The sequence below is a fragment of the Girardinichthys multiradiatus genome, chromosome 13 (genome assembly GCF_021462225.1).
Source record: "Girardinichthys multiradiatus isolate DD_20200921_A chromosome 13, DD_fGirMul_XY1, whole genome shotgun sequence".
In the NCBI taxonomy this organism is placed as follows: Eukaryota; Metazoa; Chordata; class Actinopteri; order Cyprinodontiformes; family Goodeidae; genus Girardinichthys; species Girardinichthys multiradiatus.
In genome coordinates, this window is record NC_061806.1 from 41,185,289 (window position 1) to 41,207,666 (window position 22,378).

Below are 22,378 nucleotides of genomic sequence, written 5' to 3' on the forward strand. Positions count from 1 at the left end.
GAAATGGAGCCGCTTGCAACAAGACTTCAGGTTGTATCCACCCTTTGAAAAAGGACACAGAAAGGACGCAAAAGACACCAGGACAGCTGGATTACAGCAACGTTTCTCTGTTGTATTCTTTTTTGTTGCTGTCTGTCATGGAGCGTGTCCGATTTGGGAATGTCGGCACCCATTTGGGAGTTTCACATTTAGGGTTAAAGGTCAAGACACACCGAGGCTACCGTTTACAATCAGTAATATTAAGCAGGCTAATCATGCTAATTGCTAATATTATATGTTTAAGACAGTTCAAAGTCTTCAATGATTTTCTTTATTTCAAGTTGGTAAAACCCCTTTTAGTTATTTCTCTCACACACACAGTGTGACGTCACCTCTGCTAATAACATAATCAATCAATGGGAGAAAGGGTAGAAAGAAGCATTTTCAACGCCATTAATCTTCGGCAGATGCGCATTACCAGAAAATTGTGTCAGATAACGTAATGTCTAAAGGATGAAATAATGACAGAGGGCTTAATTGGATTGGATTTTCTGACATTCACTCGTACCTCATAACAAATGAGGTAAAGAGTGGCTATTAAATAGACATTTAAGGTAAAAGAAAACTAAAGAAAATGATTTTAAAAACAAACATACGTATCTTAAGCAGTGTGACATAATTTAGAAAGAAAATGGAACAAGAGAAGCCTAAACAATGACTCCTGGAGACTTCTTGAAGAAATTTCAAATGCTTTGTTAAAAAGGAATCAGAGGTGATTAAACCAGATTCTTTCAATCCATTTCTGATTCATATTTGCAATTTCCCAAACAAAATAAAAAAAAGTTGTTATTTACAACTTCTCCTCAGAGCTGTATTTTCTTGATGAAGAACATCATCACAATATCCTCCTTGTTTGCTATCTTCACTCTTAGAACATGTCTCTAACCATGGACCAGGAACCTGTCTGCACTTGTTACTCACCCAGGTTCACAAAGCTCATCACCGTGTCGGCCTCGCTGACCACAGTTCCCAGCAGTGGGGTGTGTGTGCTGAGGGTTGGCAGAGCTGCGTAGTTGACCTGCGCAGCAGCTCCGTACCTCCCCAGGCCGGGTCCGTTCATAACCATTTCCTCTTCGTCGTCCACAGACATGGCATGGTACAGGTCCAGCATGAAGAGCGGCGCAGAGGAAGGTGGTCTCAGTGGTGGATGGGGTCTGGGTCGGTCCGGCAGGCCCAGGATGTTCAGAATCTCCTTCTGCATCTCCTTCTTTTCGCGCCCGCTGAGCCGGCGGAAGCTGGAATGGACCACGGCCTCGGCTTGTTGGGTCCACAGCGAGATGGAGAGCAGGAGCAGCAGCAGCAGGATGAACGTGGATCTGCTGTGCAGCTGGAAGATCTGATACAGGCTCATGCTTCTGGAGATGTCCGAGGCCATGAGCTTGGTTCTTCTTCTTGTCTGCTCCGAGTGGTCCCACTCCAGTGTAAGATGCCTGCTGCAGTTCAGCCACCGCAGACAAATACAGCCTAGACTTATCCCTGAAGTGTTTAGATGAACGCTGGCTCTGTTTACCTCTTGTCTTCCACCTTCTCTAATCTTAAATCAGAAAGAAAATCCACCTCTCCCTCAGCTCTCTGTCACGCAGCAGCAGAAACAGAGATGATGAGAGTCAGCATAATTATAAGCTATTCGAGCTGTGTTTTGAACATAGACAAAAAAATGCCCCTTTGGAAGATTGCTGGAGGCTTTGAAGCTGTAAACGTGAAGGATGGAAAGCAATTTCAGTGATGAGAGGGTGCTGGAGAAGAATTTGGGAGCTTTGTCATTAGGTTTGAGTGTTCTTCTTTGGATCCAGGATAAGATAAAGGAGTTCAAATCTGCAGTGACATAGCAGGTGCCCTTAGGAGAGTTTTTATCCACCGTCCGCTCAGGGAGTCCAGTCCACTTGGCTTTAAGAGTCCAGATCTCTCTCCTAATCCAGATTTGTTCTCATTTCCTAGCAGAGATGAGATGTCTCCCTGCCCTCTCGTTGGAGCGCTGAATGAATCCCGAGCAGCTGTTCACAAGCAGGAGGGAGTTTCCATCCCAGCCTCTCCCCCTCCTTCTTTCTTTAAACCTCTCTCCCTCTTCAACACCACCCCTCCCAGCGGTCTCTTTAGGAGACCTCATCTGTCCCCTGGTTAACGCCACCCATCTATTTCTTCATCTGCACGACCGCTTCCTTTCATTGCTACTCAATGTGCTCTGGACCTGATGTTCAGTTTATAATAAATTTACTGTAAGGGTTTTTATTTATTTAAAACAATTGTTGGCAAGAAAAAAATTAAATGCATTATTTTTATCTTAACATGAGTCTTCCTGGTGCAGATCAACAGCCCTGAAGCAGCAAAATCTGAATCATTTATCAGTTTCAGTCGTTTTTCTGCAGCAGGTCTAATGCAAACATCTGTGCTCGTGTCCAAACCAGAAGGACTCTGAGGGAAGAAATGATTAAAATAGAGCAGAGAGGTTCAGCCCTATGCCCACTCATGTTTGTGCACTCTTCTCTTCAAAGCGGCCTCGGTTCTTGTGGTCTCTTTGAGCAGAACAAATAACACTGACCAAACCAACATGGTTGCTGTTCTTTTCGTCCGAGGCCAAAGGCAAGTCCCCAAAATGCCAGGAATTAATGTGCAACCCGCTTTACTTTGTGCACATGCCAGCTCCTGGAGGATTTATCAGGAGAGGTGAAGGCCAGAAGATGAAGTGGAGGAGGTGAAAGCACGGAGGACAGAATAGAAAAAAAGAGGGAATGTCTGCCCCTGAAACCAGAATAACCCAAAAGAAACTTAAAAAAAGCATTATTGGGAGGAAGACGTGGAGGACTGTCACCAGACTGAGGAGGGGTGAAGATTGAGGGAGAGTGGACAGAGAGGCCTGTGAATGTACACACAGCTGCAGAGGAAGGACTCAGACCATCACATAAACATGCCTAAGGTTCAAATCTTCTGATGCAAACCCAAACTGTGATGGAGATTTTAAAACCTAGAATGGACTGGGCAAGGAAAACAAAGTTTAGGTTAATTTTTTCAAAGCACCACCTGCCTTTGCTCTGTGTTGACAGTATCTCTGTGCACAGAAGTGAAGATCCAGTCGGACACATCTTTATCTTTGGCATTTTGTACACCTCAATTACAGAGAAATGTCCGGTGACTGGCTGCGAGTCTGGGCTCTGCTGTCAGACGTGAATGAAGGCACGCACACACAGGAAAAAGAAAAACTAATAAGGAATTCAGTCATTAAATTTACATATTTGAAATAATTACACATAAAACACTTTGAACCAGAACCAACCATGCAAACTCTGGTCAAAGACTCAAAATAAGAAGCTAAGATGCAGTCATGCAAATAACTGGATAATTATGCACAGAGCAAGACTTGCAGAACTCATGCAGGCACTGCTCAGATGCCTGTTTTCATTGGCTTCTGGTTTTTTAAAACTACAAAAATTACAAAAGGCACATTTAGGAAAAAGTCATGTCACTGAAATAAAAAAATCAAGAGAAATTATTGCATTTTAAAGTACAATTCATTCATAAAGCTATGTTGTACTGCTGTTTGGGTAAGAAAAAAGTTGGATCTACCGAGCAAAACTGATCAACTCACAAAAAGCTGAAAAGCAGCTTCTGTGGCCATTCAGCTAGTTATTACACATTCACATTTAATCAATATTACAAAAAATAGGTGATTATTCTTTTAAATGCATACAGTTTGTGAGGTGAAAAGAAGCCAACATTTTAGACAGAACAATCAGAGAGAAATGAAAAAGAAAATGATGAGACCTTCACACTGAGCAGGAGAATCAGTAGTTTGGCTTCTTCATCTGGCTATGGTTGTCTAACTTCATCAGGCAAGTTCCAACTCATGTTTGAGAAATTATGCTTGATTTGGAGATAGTCATTGAAGCACTAAAGTTACAGGTCCTTCTCAAAATATTAGCATATTGTGATAAAGTTCATTATTTTCCATAATGTCATGATGAAAATTTAACATTCATATATTTTAGATTCATTGCACACTAACTGAAATATTTCAGGTCTTTTATTGTCTTAATACGGATGATTTTGGCATACAGCTCATGAAAACCCAAAATTCCTATCTCACAAAATTAGCATATTTAATCCGACCAATAAAAGAAAAGTGTTTTTAATACAAAAAACGTCAACCTTCAAATAATCATGTACAGTTATGCACTCAATACTTGGTCGGGAATCCTTTTGCAGAAATGACTGCTTCAATGCGGCGTGGCATGGAGGCAATCAGCCTGTGGCACTGCTGAGGTCTTATGGAGGCCCAGGATGCTTCGATAGCGGCCTTTAGCTCATCCAGAGTGTTGGGTCTTGAGTCTCTCAACGTTCTCTTCACAATATCCCACAGATTCTCTATGGGGTTCAGGTCAGGAGAGTTGGCAGGCCAATTGAGCACAGTGATACCATGGTCAGTAAACCATTTACCAGTGGTTTTGGCACTGTGAGCAGGTGCCAGGTCGTGCTGAAAAATGAAATCTTCATCTCCATAAAGCTTTTCAGTAGATGGAAGCATGAAGTGCTCCAAAATCTCCTGATAGCTAGCTGCATTGACCCTGCCCTTGATAAAACACAGTGGACCAACACCAGCAGCTGACATGGCACCCAAGACCATCACTGACTGTGGGTACTTGACACTGGACTTCTGGCATTTTGGCATTTCCTTCTCCCCAGTCTTCCTCCAGACTCTGGCACCTTGATTTCTGAATGACATGCAGAATTTGCTTTCATCCGAAAAAAGTACTTTGGACCACTGAGCAACAGTCCAGTGCTGCTTCTCTGTAGCCCAGGTCTGGGGAATGCGGCACCTGTAGCCCATTTCCTGCACACGCCTGTGCACGGTGGCTCTGGATGTTTCTACTCCAGACTCAGTCCACTGCTTCCACAGGTCCCCCAAGGTCTGGAATTGGCCCTTCTCCACAATCTTCCTCAGGGTCCGGTCACCTCTTCTCGTTGTGCAGCGTTTTCTGCCACACTTTTTCCTTCCCACAGACTTCCCACTGAGGTGCCTTGATACAGCACTCTGGGAACAGCCTATTCGTTCAGAAATTTCTTTCTGTGTCTTACCCTCTTGCTTGAGGGTGTCAATAGTGGTCTTCTGGACAGCAGTCAGGTCGGCAGTCTTACCCATGATTGGGGTTTTGAGTGATGAACCAGGCTGGGAGTTTTAAAGGCCTCAGGAATCTTTTGCAGGTGTTTAGAGTTAACTCGTTGATTCAGATGATTAGGTTCATAGCTCGTTTAGAGACCCTTTTAATGATATGCTAATTTTGTGAGATAGGAAATTTGGGTTTTCATGAGCTGTATGCCAAAATCATCCGTATTAAGACAATAAAAGACCTGAAATATTTCAGTTAGTGTGCAATGAATCTAAAATATATGAATGTTAAATTTTCATCATGACATTATGGAAAATAATGAACTTTATCACAATATGCTAATATTTTGAGAAGGACCTGTAGACATCACTGGTCTTCGAGGGCTGGAGTTGGACTCACCTGGTTTAGGACATCAGCGTAAATAAACTTCAAACCTGAGTAGGAAAAAGTTTTTTAAAAAGAGCTGACAGTATAGTTGTATATATTTTCAGTCCTTATAAAAATCAGTGTATACTGTGGTCTGGATGCTTTGAATACATTGTTTTATAAGCTTCCTACCCTCTAGGACATGGGATAAGAAAAAAAGATTGAAAATGTAAGTAATTCATTTTAATTTCACCGTCATGTTCCATAGGTTTAAAAGATATTAAATCCCAATTTGAAACTTTTTGATTGGATAGGAAAACATGGTCCGATGTTCAATACATTAATATTCAGGCATATATTTATGAGGAATTTGATAAAGTTGGATTTTCAGGTAGACAACACCTATAGTGTCCCTACAAAAAACAAAACTATACTTTATAGTTTTTAGTGTTTTTGCCGTTGGAAGTTGGACATTAGAAGCTACAAGATGGCGGAGCTCTAAGTGAGCGTTCCGGTAATGTTTGACAACTTCAACATTATTTCAACAAGAACATGTTACTTGCTCCAGTAAAACTGGCCTCAGACATTTATAAATGGTGTTATCCTTTTTAAGTGGCCTTTAAAAACGTATAATACGATTTTTGAACTAACAAAGCAAAAAATCCAAACCGAACGTCGTTTTCCCGCTTTCAGATCCCCAAAAATGACGTAAGCTCGCAGCGCTTCTGGTGTTTACTGGACAAACGGTGGAATGAACCATTTTGACATTATGAAGGGGGTTTCAGAAATGTTCAAGACACTTTCTTTCCGTCTCTAAATTATACAGATACCTAAATACGATCAATTTCATTCAAACGTACGTATTTATAAATAGCTACGGTGCAAACGCACAGTAAACGGCACAGCAAGACGTGCTGCAAACACATGAACGATGCAAACCACAAAAAACGAAAAAAACAAAAAAAACAAGCGCACCAGAACACTAGGGGGAGTAGACCACCAAGTCATATGGGACCAGAGCCTCAACACCTTAAAGGGGTGCCCAGATGAAACTTGGAGGGAAGAAAGAAAAGATTAAACAAGTGGTCGTTTTATATTATACAATATTTTATATTATACAATATTATAGAACAGCAGCATATTTATATTGCTAATATCAGTGATCGACTCCCCCTAGTGGCCTGGTACCTGATTGTTCGTTGCAGTCTGGACCCGTCCTGTTTGGTAGATGGACCAAACCACACTGAGATGGACGAAGACAGAACAGACTGAATGATGGCAGTGGAGAAGATGACCAGCAGCTCCTGGGGAAGGTTGGACTTCTTGAGTTGCCTCAGGAAGTACAGTCTCTGCTGGACCTTCTTTCAAATGCTGAACATGTGTAAGGACCATCTCAGGTTTCATGAAATGGTGGTTCCTAGAAACCAGAATGTGGTCCACAGCAGACAGTGTTGTTGAGGATGGTGAGGGGGGTATGTGGGGTGGTGTTCTTCTAAAAGTCCACCATCATCTCCACAATCTTGAGTGGGTTATGTTCCAGGTGGTTCTGACCACACCAGTGTACCAGCCGATCCACCACCTGTCTGTGTGCAGACTTGTCACTGTCCTGGATCAGACCAATAACTGTGGTGTCATCTGCAAACTTCAGGAGCTTCACAGACGTGTCCGCTGAGATCCAGTAATTTGTGTAGAGGGAGAAGGGGTGAGAGAACATACCCCTGGGGTGCGCCGGTGCTGATGGTTCTTGTCGTTTTCTGTGTGATGATCCATCACTCATTGAATACACCAACTGTTGGATGCCTTGGCTGCCGATAATATCGCTGTAAACCTACTAGTTATGCAATCTGTTGTCCAACTTAAACATGCCAGCTCCTTTCAAATCAAACCATTTACCGACCCATTACCCGCCTGCATGTGGCCTAAACTGTTTCCAAATTGGACCATTTTTGGTCACTTAGAAAGGTTTTAATGGACTGACTGGCACTGCTCATCAGTATTTATCAGTTTGGTCATTTTATTACCAAATTTATAATTGTACCCGTTTCCTTCTGAAGTCTGGTTTTCAGCACTTTTCTTTAACTCAACCACATTTTTAAAACAGTCTCAGCAGGTTTGATGAATTCAGAAACAAATAAAAAGACCAGAGGCAGTTTTATTGCAAGCATACTTTTTTAATACAAAAACAGAAAAAAGTTTATAATTTTAGTTTATTGTTTTAATTTTACACAAATGACTCCCAGGAACATCCCTTCCCTCCACGTTGACTTCATCACACTGAGGGGAGCGCAGCATCAAAAAGGTTGTCTCTGCCCCCTGGACCCCCATCCCTCCCCCTCAGAGCGACGATAAATAAATAAAAATCACCTTATGGTGTCTTCTTGGTGTAATTTCATTAATTTCCATAAACTTCATCTCTTTGATTGAGAAAACAACCCAGGCCTGTCCACGACAGAACATTTGAAAAAGAAAAAGCCTAAGAGACGCTGGTGAGGGACATGAAGGAGGAGACGGCCTCTTTAGTCTGTCCTCTGTCCAGGTCCCCAGTCATTCATATCTGTGGTTCATCTCTACAGATGAAGGGCAAACCCCTTTGGTCAGGAAAATGTAGTTGTTAGAAAATTCAACAACAAGGTTGCCACTAGTGGGCACCCTGGTGAAATGTAATGTCACAATAGAGTAGAAACAAGCTTTTACACACAAACCATGTCAAAATAAAAAGTAGTGGAGTGGGCATCTTCTTGGTACAAAAATCATAATTTCCTTACAATAATACTGAATCACGCTCTGCCGGCGGTGATATGACGTAAAACTGAAAATAAATAAATCTGTCTTTCAAGCTAAACAACAAAATGTCTAACTGGATTATAAATTAATCAGAAAACAAAACAATTGCAAATTAAAATTTTGCATACAGTGACTTCAGTCAATGACCTCTGCTGCTTCCTGTAAGACACACACTGTGTGTGTGAGCGCGTGTGTGTGCGTGCTCGCACGCGCGCAGTGGGGTCACTAAGGGCAACACACAGCAGCAGACAATTAGTAAATGCTGGTTGTTTAACTCTGCGAACACAGTTGTTAACATCATGTTAAGGTTAAACATGTCGTATATTGTCAGTAATGTGCTGTTAGTTGTCACCATTAAAATAGTCCTTTCTATTGCTAGCTTGTGATTTTTTTGTGTGAGTGTTGAGTTGGATTGTGTAAAAAAAACCGCACCGCTCTTTCCTGAAATGCACACATTGGGCTGCGTTCCAGCGGTCCGGAGGAGTCTGCAGTGTGGTGCTTCAGTGTGAGATTGTTTGGTCTCAGCTGCAGCACCACCTCCACCGATCCTCAGAGGATCTTCGTGTGCGTCAGAGAGCTTTTCCTCAGCTCACCACTGAGGAGGTGAATGCTTTCTTGCCAATCAGTCCAGAGGAAGCGACATGGCAGTCGTTGCATATTTTCTTTTTGACGCATCCTTGAGGCATCTAGACCACAAGTAAAAATAATTCTCCCACATTTCTATTTCTGTTTGTGTAGCTGTGGTGGCGGCGTGCCGCTCTCCCTGCCCCGCCTCTCCAGGAAGATGTGTGTCTGTCAGTATAAAGCAGGTTAAAGTCTGTCACCCTGTCTGATCAGGACAAAAAGTGTAACATAAAGTAAGGCAGCATCACGTCGGTCCGTGTTTGAGGGAACGTTTTCAGAAGAGGAGGAAGAAATTGGAAGGCAAACTGGGGTCTTAAAGGGGAAAAGTTAGCATTGACCCCACAGATTCTGGCCTGGGACAACCGGACCAGAACTGTTCTCCTCTTGTGCAGGTTCACATGTGATCTTCAAGACTTGGGAAGGAATGAGAGGGAGATTTACTCAGATCACCATCTCCTTCTTTCCCCAAACAACATCAGTCATAGTGCAGAACATTTAGACAAGCCCTCTGGATGTCCAGAATGACGCAGACCAACCTTTCTAAATGAAGGAAAAACAAGGTTTCTTCAGGTTTCAGCAGCTGGATTTACTTCTTTGTAGACCCTAGGGTCTTTGAACTGGGGGTCTTCTTTGATATTGTTGGGATCTTGGAAGGTTTGGCTCCACTGCTGGGCCGCCTTGGCGTGTCTGAAGTGTCGGAGCAGACAGAACGAGTGTCCTGAAGCTCCGAGGCATCTGAGGCGTCGCTGCCGCGCCGACTGCTGGCCCTGCTGCCCGCTCTGCTGCCGGCTCGGCTGCTTGGACCGCTGGCTGTCGCCGCCCCTCGCTTTGGATCTGACGGAGTGTGAAGTAAGATGAGGTGAAATGAGACAACAGTTTTTCACAGGACTGAAACTCAGTCATCATCAGCATACATGAAACTTCATGTCTCACCTGTACGTTTGCTGCTGTGCGGCGTTCCTCCGTTCTCTCCAGTCAGTGAGCCTCGGCTCGAGTGGAACGTTGGCCTCTTCAGTTTGAACCCAGACGCCGCCCCCTGCAGGATAACATGGGATAGCACAGCCATGATGACTCCACTGTTAGCTGATCGAACAGCTATGTGTTAAACTGTGATTTTAAAACTGGATCAACAGTTTCAGACAGAAACAGACAACAATACAGACAGATCTAAAACCAACAGACACAAACACTGCGACTCTGTAACACAGCCCCGAATGCTACAGTCTAACAGCGAAGGTATGTTTAATTAGTTTACCACATGAAATCTATGCAGATAAAGGCCCTCTGATTAATATTTTTTTTTTTTTTTTGGCTAATAAAGAAATTGAAAAACATTTTTTAATTCAAATTTGTGTTTAGAATAACAGAAACAAACAAGAAAACAAAATGTTTTAATCACTTTTCTAAACTGCATTATGTCAGGATGATACTAATTATTAAAGTTACCCCAAACGGCTCCAAGTTATTTAAGGCAAAGATAAAAATGTCCCCAATTTCCTGATTCCCCCCAAGAGGCAGCAGATTATAAGTCGCTAAGTTAATACATGGTTAAAAATCATCAAACTACTGAATATTTCTCCACAAGGATGTAAAAGCAGCTATCATATAAACTCCTCACAAAATAAAATATATTTCTATTTTTAAAATAAAATATTTTAATTTTTTAATAATATCATGCATTTTGTGTTTGACAATTTTTTTATATTCATAGAAGAAATTAATTAAATACAACAAATTACATAAATACATAAATACATATTTTTGTATTAATATATTTAGTAAAAATATTTACCCATATTTTCCGCACTATAAGGCGCATAAAATAGAAGCTACTGCAGTCAAACGTTTGACTGGGGTTGCGTTATGCATCCACTAGATGGAGCTGTGCTAAAGAGAATGTCAACAAAACAGTCAGATAAGTCAGTCAGTCAAACTTTATTAATACACTACAAACCAGCGTTCTGATAACTCCATTCACTCTCATGGTAAGGTCTCCTCTACATAGAATTTTATTGAATAGAGCCAACCGCACGTTAGGAATGCATTGGAGTCTATAAAGTTGAAGTTGAAATCAAACGTTAGTTAAAACGTGAAAGGGAACTTTTCCCTGATTCAGTAAACACGTAAAAGAAACAGTTTGATGCACTAAATCAAACGTTAGTACATTCACAATATAGTAGCGTTAACTGTTGAATTCTCTCGCTGCTGCTCTATTCCCATGTTTGACTGCGTAGCTGACAGCCTTGAGTTTGAACTCAGCATCGTAAGCGTGTCTCTTGAAAGGTGCCATTTTGGGGTCGTTATACACACACAAGTGGTGTTGGACTAGGACTAAGCACAGTACAGGTGTTTACCGCTATTACTGCGGCGACGCCCCTGACTACGGTAGCCGTAATGCTGCAAGCGGTGCGGCTTTGTAGTTTACCAGTCGTACTGAAACATTTTGACAGAGCGCCGTGTACAACCAGTATGGATCAACCAATTAACCAATTGATCCATATATAAGGCGCTCCGGATTACAAGGAGCACTGTCATTTTTTGAGAAAATTAATGGTTTTTAAGTGCGCCTTATAGTGCGGAAAATACGGTATAAGATTACATTTTTAAAGGAAAGCTTTATTTTTTGTTCATCAAACTTTTTCCTTGTTTTCTATGGAAATTTTGAGGTTAAACGTTAGAGCTGTAATCAAAATAGCTAATCCTACTGTCAGTCTCTTAAGAACCGATTTATATTTCTCTACAAAAAATATGCTTTTTATTATTTTATCAATCTCCACCAAATGGTGCAAAAGGGCTACTTATAATGTCCAGACAGCACCTTCACCCTATTAGGATTTTCTTTGCATTTAAATAAAGGAAACCCTTAAAGCCTTCAACCTGGCACACTGCGAGCCTCCCGAATGTTAGTGCATTAGCTCGCTCACAAGAGCGGGGTCGGGGTGGGACAGGGAGGCGAGCGGGTGGGTTGGGGTGAGTGCGTTACCTCGTGCCCAGGAGCGCTGTGGTTGTGACCGAGATCTGGGCAGCAGTGGCACTTGGATGGTGGTGGAGTTTTACTGTGTGCAAGCCAGGGCTTGGCATAGTCACGAGAGTGGGTGTGGGAGGACTGAAGGGAGGAAGGGAAGGAAAAGGAGCAGAGCCAAGCAGCGCGGGGGAGGTTCGGACACAGGGAAGGGGAGGGAGAGGGTTATGGAGGAAGATGTTTGGACAGCGAGGAAGTGCAGCGCAGCGTGTTGTGTAAAAGTGTTTCAGCAGAAATGGTTATATTTTTTTAAATAGTGAACCAGACGATGCAGGAAGAAGATTTTTGATGGGAAGTTAGCAGGGTTGAATGCAGGAGAGAAGGCAAAAAGATAACAGAAAAAACAGAAAGAACAAACATGAAATTTCACAGTCAAGGATGTGGCGATTTTCACAAGAGGATGACAATAAATAAGCAACCTGTAGCATAAAAATTCACACAAAATCCCCAAGGAGCATTCAGTATCACCTGCATACAGTCATGATATATCAGGAGTAACATAGATATCGGTCTGTTAAGTAAAGGCAGGTTCAGGTCTTTACTTTGACTAGGCCATTGCAACACCTTGGTTCTTTAATTTTCCAGGTATTCTGTTGTAATTTGCTTCTGTGTTTGGACTCATGGGGCTCTTCACGACCCAGTTTGGGTCAAGCTAGAGCCGTCGATCAAGTGACCTAAATTTGACCCTGGAATACCTGATATATGGAGGAGTTCATGATGGACTCAATGACCTGGTCCTGTGGCTGCAAAGCCAGCCCCAATCATCACCCCTCCACCACTGTGCTAGACAGCTGGTGGGAGGCGTTTCAGCTGATATGCTGTGTTTGGTTTTCTCCAAACATGGACTTGTTCGTTATGACCAAAGATCTCTACTTTGGTTTCATCTTTCCAAAAGATATTATTCCGGAATGTATTGTTCCTCATACAGACGCAGCTCTGCAAACTTAAGTCAGGCCTCCATACAGATTTTACAAAGAGAAGTCTTTGTCTTCCAGCCCATCCAAACAACCCATACGTATATTAGTCTTCTTGTTATGAACCTAAACAATGAAGATGCTAAATGAGGCTTGGAGAGTCTGAGATCGAGCTCTTGGGTATTTTGTCATTTCAAACCTATTCAAATAAGCAGTTAAATGAAAATAAAACATTCACAAAGTTACAAAGTCTGGCTTCTTCGTGAAACAACTTTAGAAAATATAGCTTTAAGAGGAATCTGGGATTGTTTACCATCAAATAATCAACAAATCACAACTCTGTCATTTTTTCTTTAATGGACCATAGTATTGAGTAACTAAAGTATATTATCTAAGTTGGCCAACATGTTGGCTCAGTGGTTAAAAACACACATTTCTGCAGCATGGCACTGGGCATGTGGCCCCTGCCAGTGACTTTTCTTTGTTCTTTTACTGGTGTGGTGTATTTTGAGGTCAAAAAGCAAGGAATCCTACCCTGGATGATGCTGAAGCTGTTGGTGTGGCGGGGGTGGAGGGAGCTGAGGGCAGAGAGGCGCCGCTGTGGGAGGCCGAGGATGAGGAACGGGTGGGTGAGGCGTTGCGGGAGCCCGGTTTGGAGCGTCGGCCCCGTGAGCGGAATGCAGCCAGGCCCTGGGATGCTCCTTCAGGAAGGATGAACTTCTCTCTCAGCTCCAAGTTTGTGCGACCTCGAGCTGCAAACAGAAACGGAAAGAGCAAAAATATTAGTCCGTTTTTTGTCAGCTCATTTCTTTTGTTCCTCCAGCAGGGGGTGGCAGAGGCAGCAAGCAGTGTGAGGGAAAGAGTCGGTGCTTCCTTGGCTGCAGACATCACAGTCGGTGCGTGTTTCATTTGAGAGTGCGTGTGAGCAGAGTGGGTGTTTGAGCAGTGGCAGTTCAGGAAGTCAGAAGATTAGAAGTTGGGTTGAGGTGTTTGTAAGAAGGAAAGTGAAGGTGTGCAAGTGCAAATGATGAAGGAGCATTAATTTAGTATAACGAAAGCCAACCAGCTGTCCTCATGTGGAGACACACAGTCACTGCTGCTTCTTATGCTTTGAAAAAGAAAACCTGAACCTCTTTAGCACCATCTGCTGTTTTTTATTAGTACCGCCGTCCCCAGTTTGTACATCATAGCAGGTCTAATCTAGTCAGCCTCTCCTGTCATAAATCGGCCCCGACACTAGCCTCCATCCATCCCACCCTACTGGCACTTTTTCTTCACTAATCTTTGCTTCTGATGGTTGACTTCAGGTGCTTGAACTCATCCACCTTCAGCAGCTCCACTGCATCACCCGTCTCCCTCTTATTCACACACATGGGTGAAGACTTTCAACAACCTTCCACCTAACCAAGCTCTCTTCCATGTCACCTGCTAACATCTTAATCCATGGGATTTCCTGTCTGACATCAAACCAGAGGCCTTCTGTCACTCAGACCACACACCTCACCACTGTCTCACTGTCCTCGAACACGTTCTGCACCAACTCTACATACATACCTCCTCACACTCTCCCCCCTTAATTCATACTTCATGGAGCTTTTAGAAACAATAAAGGATATTTGTCAAAGACACTTCTAACCCTTTTCAGGGAGGTCCTAACTTTTCATATAAATAAACAAACAAACATAAGATTTATGAGGAACGGCCAGGATCAGAATTAACTTCTTTTACCGCTGCTTTATACTGAAAAGAAAGGCCAAACATGAAACTCGTGATGAAGAACAGGATCGTCTCACATTGGAAAACAACAGATCATTGCCTTCTTTGCTCTTATCCCTCTCTTGTGAGATGTCTCTTTTGCTTTATGAGTTTATTTTCTCTGAGAATAACCAAAAGGTTGGCTTTCTCCAACAATAAATCACTTGAATGGATTTTTAAGTGGCTGAAAAGACATTTCAGAAAGCTTCTGAAGAGAAAACACGAGGCTTGTGGAGAATAAACTAAAAACTGTTTTTCTACTCTTGAAGTACAAAATACAAACCCAAATAAAACCATTAAACCAATGACTTGTCTCCAGTTATTTGATATAACTGAAAATCATAACTTTACTGAATGAAAGCTGTAATTTCATTACTTATTTGATTAAAAGCCTCTCTTCTCTTAATTTTCACCAAGCGCTTTCAGGCCTGATTAATTTGTACTTGTTGCTGCAGGGGAGGTGCCTCCCAGCTTTTCTGTGTTTGCACAGCATAAGCATAAATATTTACTGTAGAGGGGCAGGTCACACTTGTTCAGGGTTTCTCCCTTCGTCATAAAACACTTGAGCAGCATTCTTGGACAGAAAGTAGTGCAGCAGCGCCGGCAGACAACATAGAGGCCAGGAGAGGTCAGCTACAAAGAGACCATGAGGAGAAAAACTGAAAGGGAGACAGATATATGTGACAGAAACTAAATGAGAGAAAATAAAGTGAACTTTCACAGCCATTGTCCTGAGCAACTGGCCGATCAGTTCAATGGGTGCAGCCTGCAATCATGTCCCAACATAAAGCCAGCCAGCCAGGTGCACCCTGTAATTGTGTCTCCCACCAACCAGCAATCACATTTAAAGGAGCTGTTCTGGAAGCAAGCGCTGTTAGAAACCCAGGCTGGCCACGCCCAGGTCTTAGACCCCGCCCTCTTCCGTTTAGATTAGGTGAAACAGGAGTTTACCTTTTTTCTGTGCATGTTTAAATACAGCTGCTTGCCGAGCAGCAGGGATGTAGTGCTCATATATTAAAATATTGACTGACCACTAGTCTGATTTCTAAGATGCACGACATATGATCACTTTAGGTAGGAAACAAAAAATAAAACTTTTAACATCTTTGTGTCAGATGTTCACACGTTTTGTCTAAGTCAGGTCTCTAGTCTCTATTTGCTGAAATAAACATTTTGTCATGAAACTCTGCATCTCTGCAGGTTAAGAATTCAAACATCCTTCTGTTTAAATTATTTCATAGACATCTAATAATTATCTTTCAATCTATGAATTTTTGTAAACAATTACATCTTAATCATTTACCATCCAAAGAGCTGCTAAAGGCTGCTTCATTTTACTTTGAAAATTGGTTTCTTCTCACTCTGATCTGGAGAAGTTTTAATAATCCACATTAAAACCTTTGTTCTCAACTCTAAATAATAAAGATGTACAAATCTAAAGTATAAATTACAACATAAATGAGATAAAATGAAATAAGTAATTAAATGAGTTAAACTTCTGAATGAACAGAACAGGAAGTGCTTTTATTTAGATATTTCCAGCAGGAAGTGTCCTTGTAATGTAGCAGCTAGCTTAGCACTGAGAGAAGGTCGGAGGTCAGTTACATTTATTTTGCTCTATTGAATCCAGCGTTCAGTTGGAGAGACATCCATGTGGTCATTATCATGAAACTACAGCTGACAGGAACAGGCTGAGCTATTTACATCCCATAATAATCCAACAACATGGCTTTTACAGTAAAACAGTCTGGAGCTCACAGACCGGCTTCCTTTCACTCTTCATTGCAAGAGATCATAATTGGAACTAGGACTCGAGTCTCAGACCACAAGTCCAAGTCAAGACTCAAGTCTTATTTTTGCGAAATAGCAGGACTCGAGTCTGAGCCTAAACTCAAGTCATTATCTCTGGTATGCGTTGATGATACCTGAACTTCTGCTGCTTCAAACGAAAATAAAACGGATTTCATTACGTTTGGGACCTGCTGACAGGATGCAGCAGCGCTGTAGGCTCCTTGGACTCAGACGGTCCTTTGATTAGGAATCTTGAGGTTATTTCTGATAATAACTCAAAATTTGACAGCCAGGTCAGTGTCGTAGTCCAGTCTATCGTCTGAGGCTAAATCTTCCTCGTGGTGCCCTTGAAAGGATCATTCATGCTTTTATCTTTTCCAGACTGGACTACTGCAGCTCTTTAGAGTGGGATTGACCAGCGTCTTCATCTGGTCCAAAATTCAGCTGCCTGCCTGTTAACGGGAACAAGACGATGTGAGCACACATTCTCTTCACTGGCTTCCTGTTTCTTCTAGAATTCATTTTAAAATGTCACTCTTGGTTTTTAAATGTTTAAATGGTGCAACACCTCCTTATCTTTCTGAGTCTCTACATAATTCTCATCCTGGTAGAACTTCGAGATCTGAAGATCAAATGCTCTTGGTGGTTTCCTAGGACTCGACTTGTGACCACAGAGAAAACTCCTAACTCTGAAAGGTTCTCCCTCTTTCTGTGAGGTCTTAATGAATTTATTACACTGCGTTTTAACTCAAGAGAGCATGATTGTTATTTTTATTTTATTGTTTTTATTGTTTACTGCTTTTATTATTATGGTTTTATCTGATCTATCTTACTTTGGTTGCCTTATGGCATGTATATCGCTTTATGCCAAACCTAACATGGTTAGATGCTAATTTGGTCAAATTGCCTTGTGCATGAAACTCACCAGTGATACCTACTGGATATCTAGGTACAAATCTATGAATGCATTCTGCAAAGTGGCTTGGAGAAAAGGTGCCAGAGCGACGTTCCAGCAGCACTACACCCCTGCTCTTCAGACATGGTGAATAAAACGAATCAGCAGAGTTTACTGTGAACATTAAACTGTTTTTACTGCAATCATCTCAAAGAAACCCTTTAAGCCAAAAGACCAGGGGTTGGCCAAGTTCTGCTTTGGTGGTGAGTGAAGAAAGCATGAGACAAACATGTGGCACAGAGACGAGACTGAAGGCAGCGCCTCTGCACAAAATCATTTAGAAACAACATACACATACATGGAGTAGGGGTGGGACAAACCAATGCTCTGGAGCCATACATTGATATTTATCTATATAATAAGGCACATGATTGGTACCTTTTTGCAGTAGGATTTTATTCTGACTAACCTGCTCTGTTGTGGATCTAAACCATTTTGGACTTCTAAGTGTTATGGTTGATAGACGTTTGGGCTTCCATCAAACCCTCTAATGCTGCTATTTTATTTTAGGATAGTAAAACAATTGACCATCGTATGATTGCTGTGTCACGATATCGTCGTGTAACCTTTGCCCCCACCCCTAACATGGACACATGTAGGACAGCTGATGTTAAAGATGGAGGCTGACAGCTGGACAGACAGATGGAGAATAAGATTGATGAAAAGGTGTGAAAGACAGAGAAGAAGTGTAGATACCTCGGCAGCAGAAATAGCCAGGAGTGACCGTCACTAAGAGACACAAGAGACACTGTGAAATAACTACATGCTCGAGGTGGGATGTAGAAAGTGTTGCACACACACACAGTCAATACTTCTTGGAAACATCCTATAAAAACACTTCAAATAAACGCAGACAACCCAGGGGGTCCAGACAAGTGCCTGTTGCCCCGAAAATTGCAACATTTCAAGATTTACAAGCTGGGAAAGCCAGGGTGGGTGCAGGACAAACGGGAAGACATAGCGTTATTCTGGAGATCACAATCAGCAACAAGGCCAAAATCACAAAGATAAAGAGGCAGAAATGATGCAAAGAGAGACAGACCAAAAAAAGAGGAGAAGGAAGACACCGGGGGTTGACTATCCAGGTAAAAACAAACCAAAAAGAGACACGCAGCTAAGAGAAAATGTGAGAGAAATCCAACCTATACGAGATGAGATGGAGCTACTGGAATCGGAGCGGAGAATCTTAAGTCCTGGATGTTGCACTGAGGAAAGAGAGAAAAACAAGAGTGGAGAAAGAGAGGGAGAAAAACTGAGGACCATGCATCATGCAATACTACTCTTTTATTTCAGAAAGTATGGAGAGAGACAGAGGGACAGGGAAGGTCTGTGTATACACAGAAATTAAACTTGAAATGAGGATGGTAACACAGACGGAGAGAGAAACACCACTCTGACGTCAGTTGAAGGACAGACTGCAGCAGAACTTCACTGCATCACCTGCTGACAGACGGCTGGACAACATGAAGTCATTTCAGGTGAGCTTTAATGAGGTTTGTCCAGATTCACATCTGTGTCTGTGAGATTGAATGCTAGAGCCTGACTGGTTAAAGGTTTACTCTATTAACTCTACACACTATAGTCTCTACAGTTTAATATCATTAAAACATCTGCCAGCCAACGTCTTTAACAATCTGAAATTGTTAAAGATCCAGAACCAGTCAGGCCCTTGTGGGTCCACATGTGTAAAACACGATGAGACAGTGTGTTGGCAAAAATCCCTGGTATCGTGGTGTCAGCACTCACCTCTGCACGGATCGTTCTTAACGAGGAACTCGTCCAGAGCCATCCAACCCCCTCCGACTCTCACCATCACCGTGCTGCGTAGAATCCTAACCAGACGCAGCTGCTGAGAGTCACCAAACTGAGGAGGTTCAGAGAGGAGCAGAGTGAGGAGAGAAATCCAGTGAGTGGAACTGATTTCAGATTATACCCGATCCAACAGCGAGAAACCCACAAACCAAATCTGAACCAAGTCATGCAACCACCGAGAAAACATGCACCGATTCTCAGCCCGATCGCCTCAGCCATTAAAACCAAAGCTTTAACTTTAAATCATGTTTCAAAACTAAAATCACAAACTTTCAAAATTCACCCAGCGAAGCACATCTCCAAGCAAACCCAGCATAGGAGGAATCCTCCGGACGTTTCTCCAAGCAGCTTCAGCACGCTATATTTTCACCTAACCACTAATTAGCACTGCAGACGTGTTGCTGTCAATCACCTCACATTGTGCAATTAGTCAAACAAATTACAGCATGAAGACAAGTGGACGGTGGGAGCTGCTTACACGTTGCACAGCCACAAAGGAGAGCTGATTCTTCTCATTTATTTTTCTTATTTTTTACCTTGATTGGTGCAGAATAAGCTTATTTTTGTGTGTGTGAAAGCAGAAGAAACGCATTCCCTGTGTGGAAAACGTGGAAGCAGCTTCCACCCGTCCCTTCACACCTCCGGCTGGCACTTTACCTGATTTCCGAGGAAGAACTAGAAAAAGTCCGGCAGACAGGGAACAGTGGAACACAAGGGAGGAAAGAAACAGAGTGAGAATGAAACATATTTCACAGGATAAACATCTTCCTGAACGGCTGCGTCTCAGACTGTAACTCAGGCTGGAAGTTAGTGGGGAGCATGATGAGCAGCTGATGATGATGAGGAGAAGCTGCAGATGAAAACAAGCTTGCAGGCAGATATGAAGAGAGGTGATCGTTAGTATCTCCAGTGTCCTGCAGCCTGACATCATTACCCTGAGGATAATGATGGAGCAAACAGCTGTGATGATGATGATGATGATGATGATGATGGTCCAGAGGATGATGCTGAAAATGTTCAGGAGTTTCTAGCAGCACAGATGCACACAGACTGCTGAGACTCCAACCTCCTCACATTATTATTAGCAATAGACAAATCAAACTAAATAATAGAATAAGATAACCTGAGAATTTTACAAAATTATCAAGTTAAAGGAAATTCAATTATTTCTAAAAAGCAAATATGTAAAATTTGTCCAAGGCTCCAAAATGTTTGTTTCTTTTGGGTTTTAAAGCTCAAATACAACAAGCCCAATTAAATTTCCTTTATGATTTTCTTTAAATGATTGTTTTCATAAAAGTAAACAAATCCTTTTTAACTCAAACGTTTGACAACTTTCTGGCATTCAGACACATTATAAAACATCAGATTTCATGCCGGCTACAGTTCTCATCCTCAGAGTATTTCAATATTTTAACAGTCTCAGAAACCTGAAGTGTGTCTGTGCTGCCATGTGTAAATATAGTTATTATGCATTACATACAAAAGCAGTGCATGGCTGCCCACGTTGCAGTTTGAGCAAACTTGCTGTTTTCAAATGTGTTTCCTAAATAAAGCGGATTTAGACGAATGCTCAGGCGAAGCGACACGTTACTGGAATGTCGATACAGGCGAGATCAACACCTATAAATACAACATGGAGCCAGAATGTGGGAAACAAAGACATGAAGAATGCGGTGAGGTTATGCTCAGTGGTTATTTAAAGCCTGAGGTGCAGACGCAGCCTGTAATGTGTTTTATCTTTGCTTTTAATCTGAACTGGGTCAAACTGGTTTTACCTTTTAATGTAGTTCACATTTAGCAAAGACACACAGAGCGCCTTGCAAAGAAAACATTACGTTTTATGTCATATTACAAACTTAAATGTATTTTATTTTTACTGGGATTTAGACCCTTAACCACTAGTGTAACTCTGGTTCTGCAGAATATGGACCTGACTCAGCACTTTGTAGAACCACCTTTCACTGCAGTTCCAGCTGCAGGTCATTCAGGGTACGTCTCTGTCACCTTTGCACATCTACACACTGACATTTTTCCCATTCTTGATCACAAAACAGCTCAAGTTGAGTGAAATTAGAAGGAGAGCATCTTTGAACAGTAATTATTGACTGCTTGTCTCACAGTACAAACTGCGTATGGGACACCTAGAGGCTTTCTTTCTAACCCTACCCCAGCATGATGGTGCCACCACCGTGGTTTACCATGGAGTCGATGTGTTCCTAATCATGTTTTTATCCTCAACCTGTCTGCTGAGATCTTCATAATGCTGTTTATTCTCTAATGTTCACTAACACATCTCTGACGCCTTCACTGAACAGCTGCATTTTCCCTGAGGCGGAGTCTGTTTATTTATTAGGTGTCTTTCTGAAGGCAATTAGTTGTACTGGGTTTTATTTAGGGAACTCCAAGCGCTTATCTTTCACCTTCCACTTCACTATCATGAACTCCATTGTTTTGGTGAATCAAACAAAATCCCAGCAAAATCCTTTAATGTTTGATAATAAAAATTCTTATAATAAACCAAATTTTTGGAGCTTTCTTGTAAAAACAGTTTGACTCCGGTTCTTAAACCATTCTAACCTTGTTTTCATGAAGCTGTATTAACCTGAACCAGAGACTCACCCTGTATTTGTTCTCTCCAATCTGCTCCACCTGGAACCTCTTGGCACACTTACACTGGGCCACCTGCCGGGTCACCTGCACCGACACAAACAAACTCGGTTCTGTTTTTGCTTGTTTGACTTCATCTTAATGTTGTTTCTTGTGTCTCTCCTTTACCTCGTCCTCTATCTTATCGGCGTCGGTGGTCGGCCTGTAGGCGTCCTTGTTGGGGTGAAGCGCAGCGACAAACTCGTAGTAGTCGATGTAACCGTCTCCGTCTCGGTCAAAGATGTCCGCCACAGCCGACATTTCCAGCTTACTGGTTGGGAATTCTGATCAGGGCGAGCAACCACCAGACATTTATTTTATTTTTTTGGTTATCTTGTAAGTGGAAAGGAAAGCTCTACCCGAGCAAGATGCAAGAAACATACTGGAGGCCAAGATGCCGTCGATGAACTCCTGTCGCGTGATCTTTCCATCTTGGTCCTTGTCGATGCGCCTGAAGAAATCCATGACGCGGGACTTCTTGTGGTTCATCCATCGCATGTACTTCTTCCTCCACACGTCAAAATCAAAGTTGGCAAACTCTTTGAGCTGCAAATGGATTAAATAT

At 42.2% G+C, this 22,378-nt stretch overlaps 2 protein-coding genes across 3 annotated transcripts in view; both read right to left on the reverse strand.

The window, feature by feature from the left end:
* Window positions 1-6,282, reverse strand: part of bmp8a (bone morphogenetic protein 8a) — a 19,392-nt gene extending 13,110 nt beyond the window's left edge. Inside the window, exons 1-3 of one of the 2 annotated variants that reach the window (XM_047383990.1) lie at window positions 6,159-6,282; window positions 5,541-5,575; window positions 3,062-3,191 (exon numbers count right to left, since the gene is read on the reverse strand). In XM_047383990.1, the coding sequence (XP_047239946.1) occupies window positions 3,062-3,191; window positions 5,541-5,575; window positions 6,159-6,267 (274 nt within the window). In that variant the 5' untranslated portion in view covers window positions 6,268-6,282. Of the gene's footprint in view, window positions 1-960; window positions 2,061-3,061; window positions 3,192-5,540; window positions 5,576-6,158 lie in introns of those variants that run through there. The other variant, XM_047383989.1, reaches the window with a different exon arrangement.
* A 1,375-nt stretch (window positions 6,283-7,657) lies between these two features.
* The window catches only part of macf1a (microtubule actin crosslinking factor 1a), a 231,471-nt gene continuing 216,750 nt past the window's right edge, over window positions 7,658-22,378 (reverse strand). The window contains exons 98-108 of the mRNA XM_047383195.1: window positions 22,197-22,359; window positions 21,943-22,097; window positions 21,787-21,861; window positions 19,822-19,839; window positions 19,099-19,216; window positions 18,495-18,557; window positions 18,049-18,081; window positions 13,386-13,603; window positions 11,899-12,021; window positions 9,849-9,951; window positions 7,658-9,749 (exon numbers count right to left, since the gene is read on the reverse strand). Of these exons, the coding sequence (XP_047239151.1) occupies window positions 9,502-9,749; window positions 9,849-9,951; window positions 11,899-12,021; window positions 13,386-13,603; window positions 18,049-18,081; window positions 18,495-18,557; window positions 19,099-19,216; window positions 19,822-19,839; window positions 21,787-21,861; window positions 21,943-22,097; window positions 22,197-22,359 (1,317 nt within the window). The 3' untranslated portion in view covers window positions 7,658-9,501. The remainder of the gene's footprint in view (window positions 9,750-9,848; window positions 9,952-11,898; window positions 12,022-13,385; window positions 13,604-18,048; window positions 18,082-18,494; window positions 18,558-19,098; window positions 19,217-19,821; window positions 19,840-21,786; window positions 21,862-21,942; window positions 22,098-22,196; window positions 22,360-22,378) is intronic.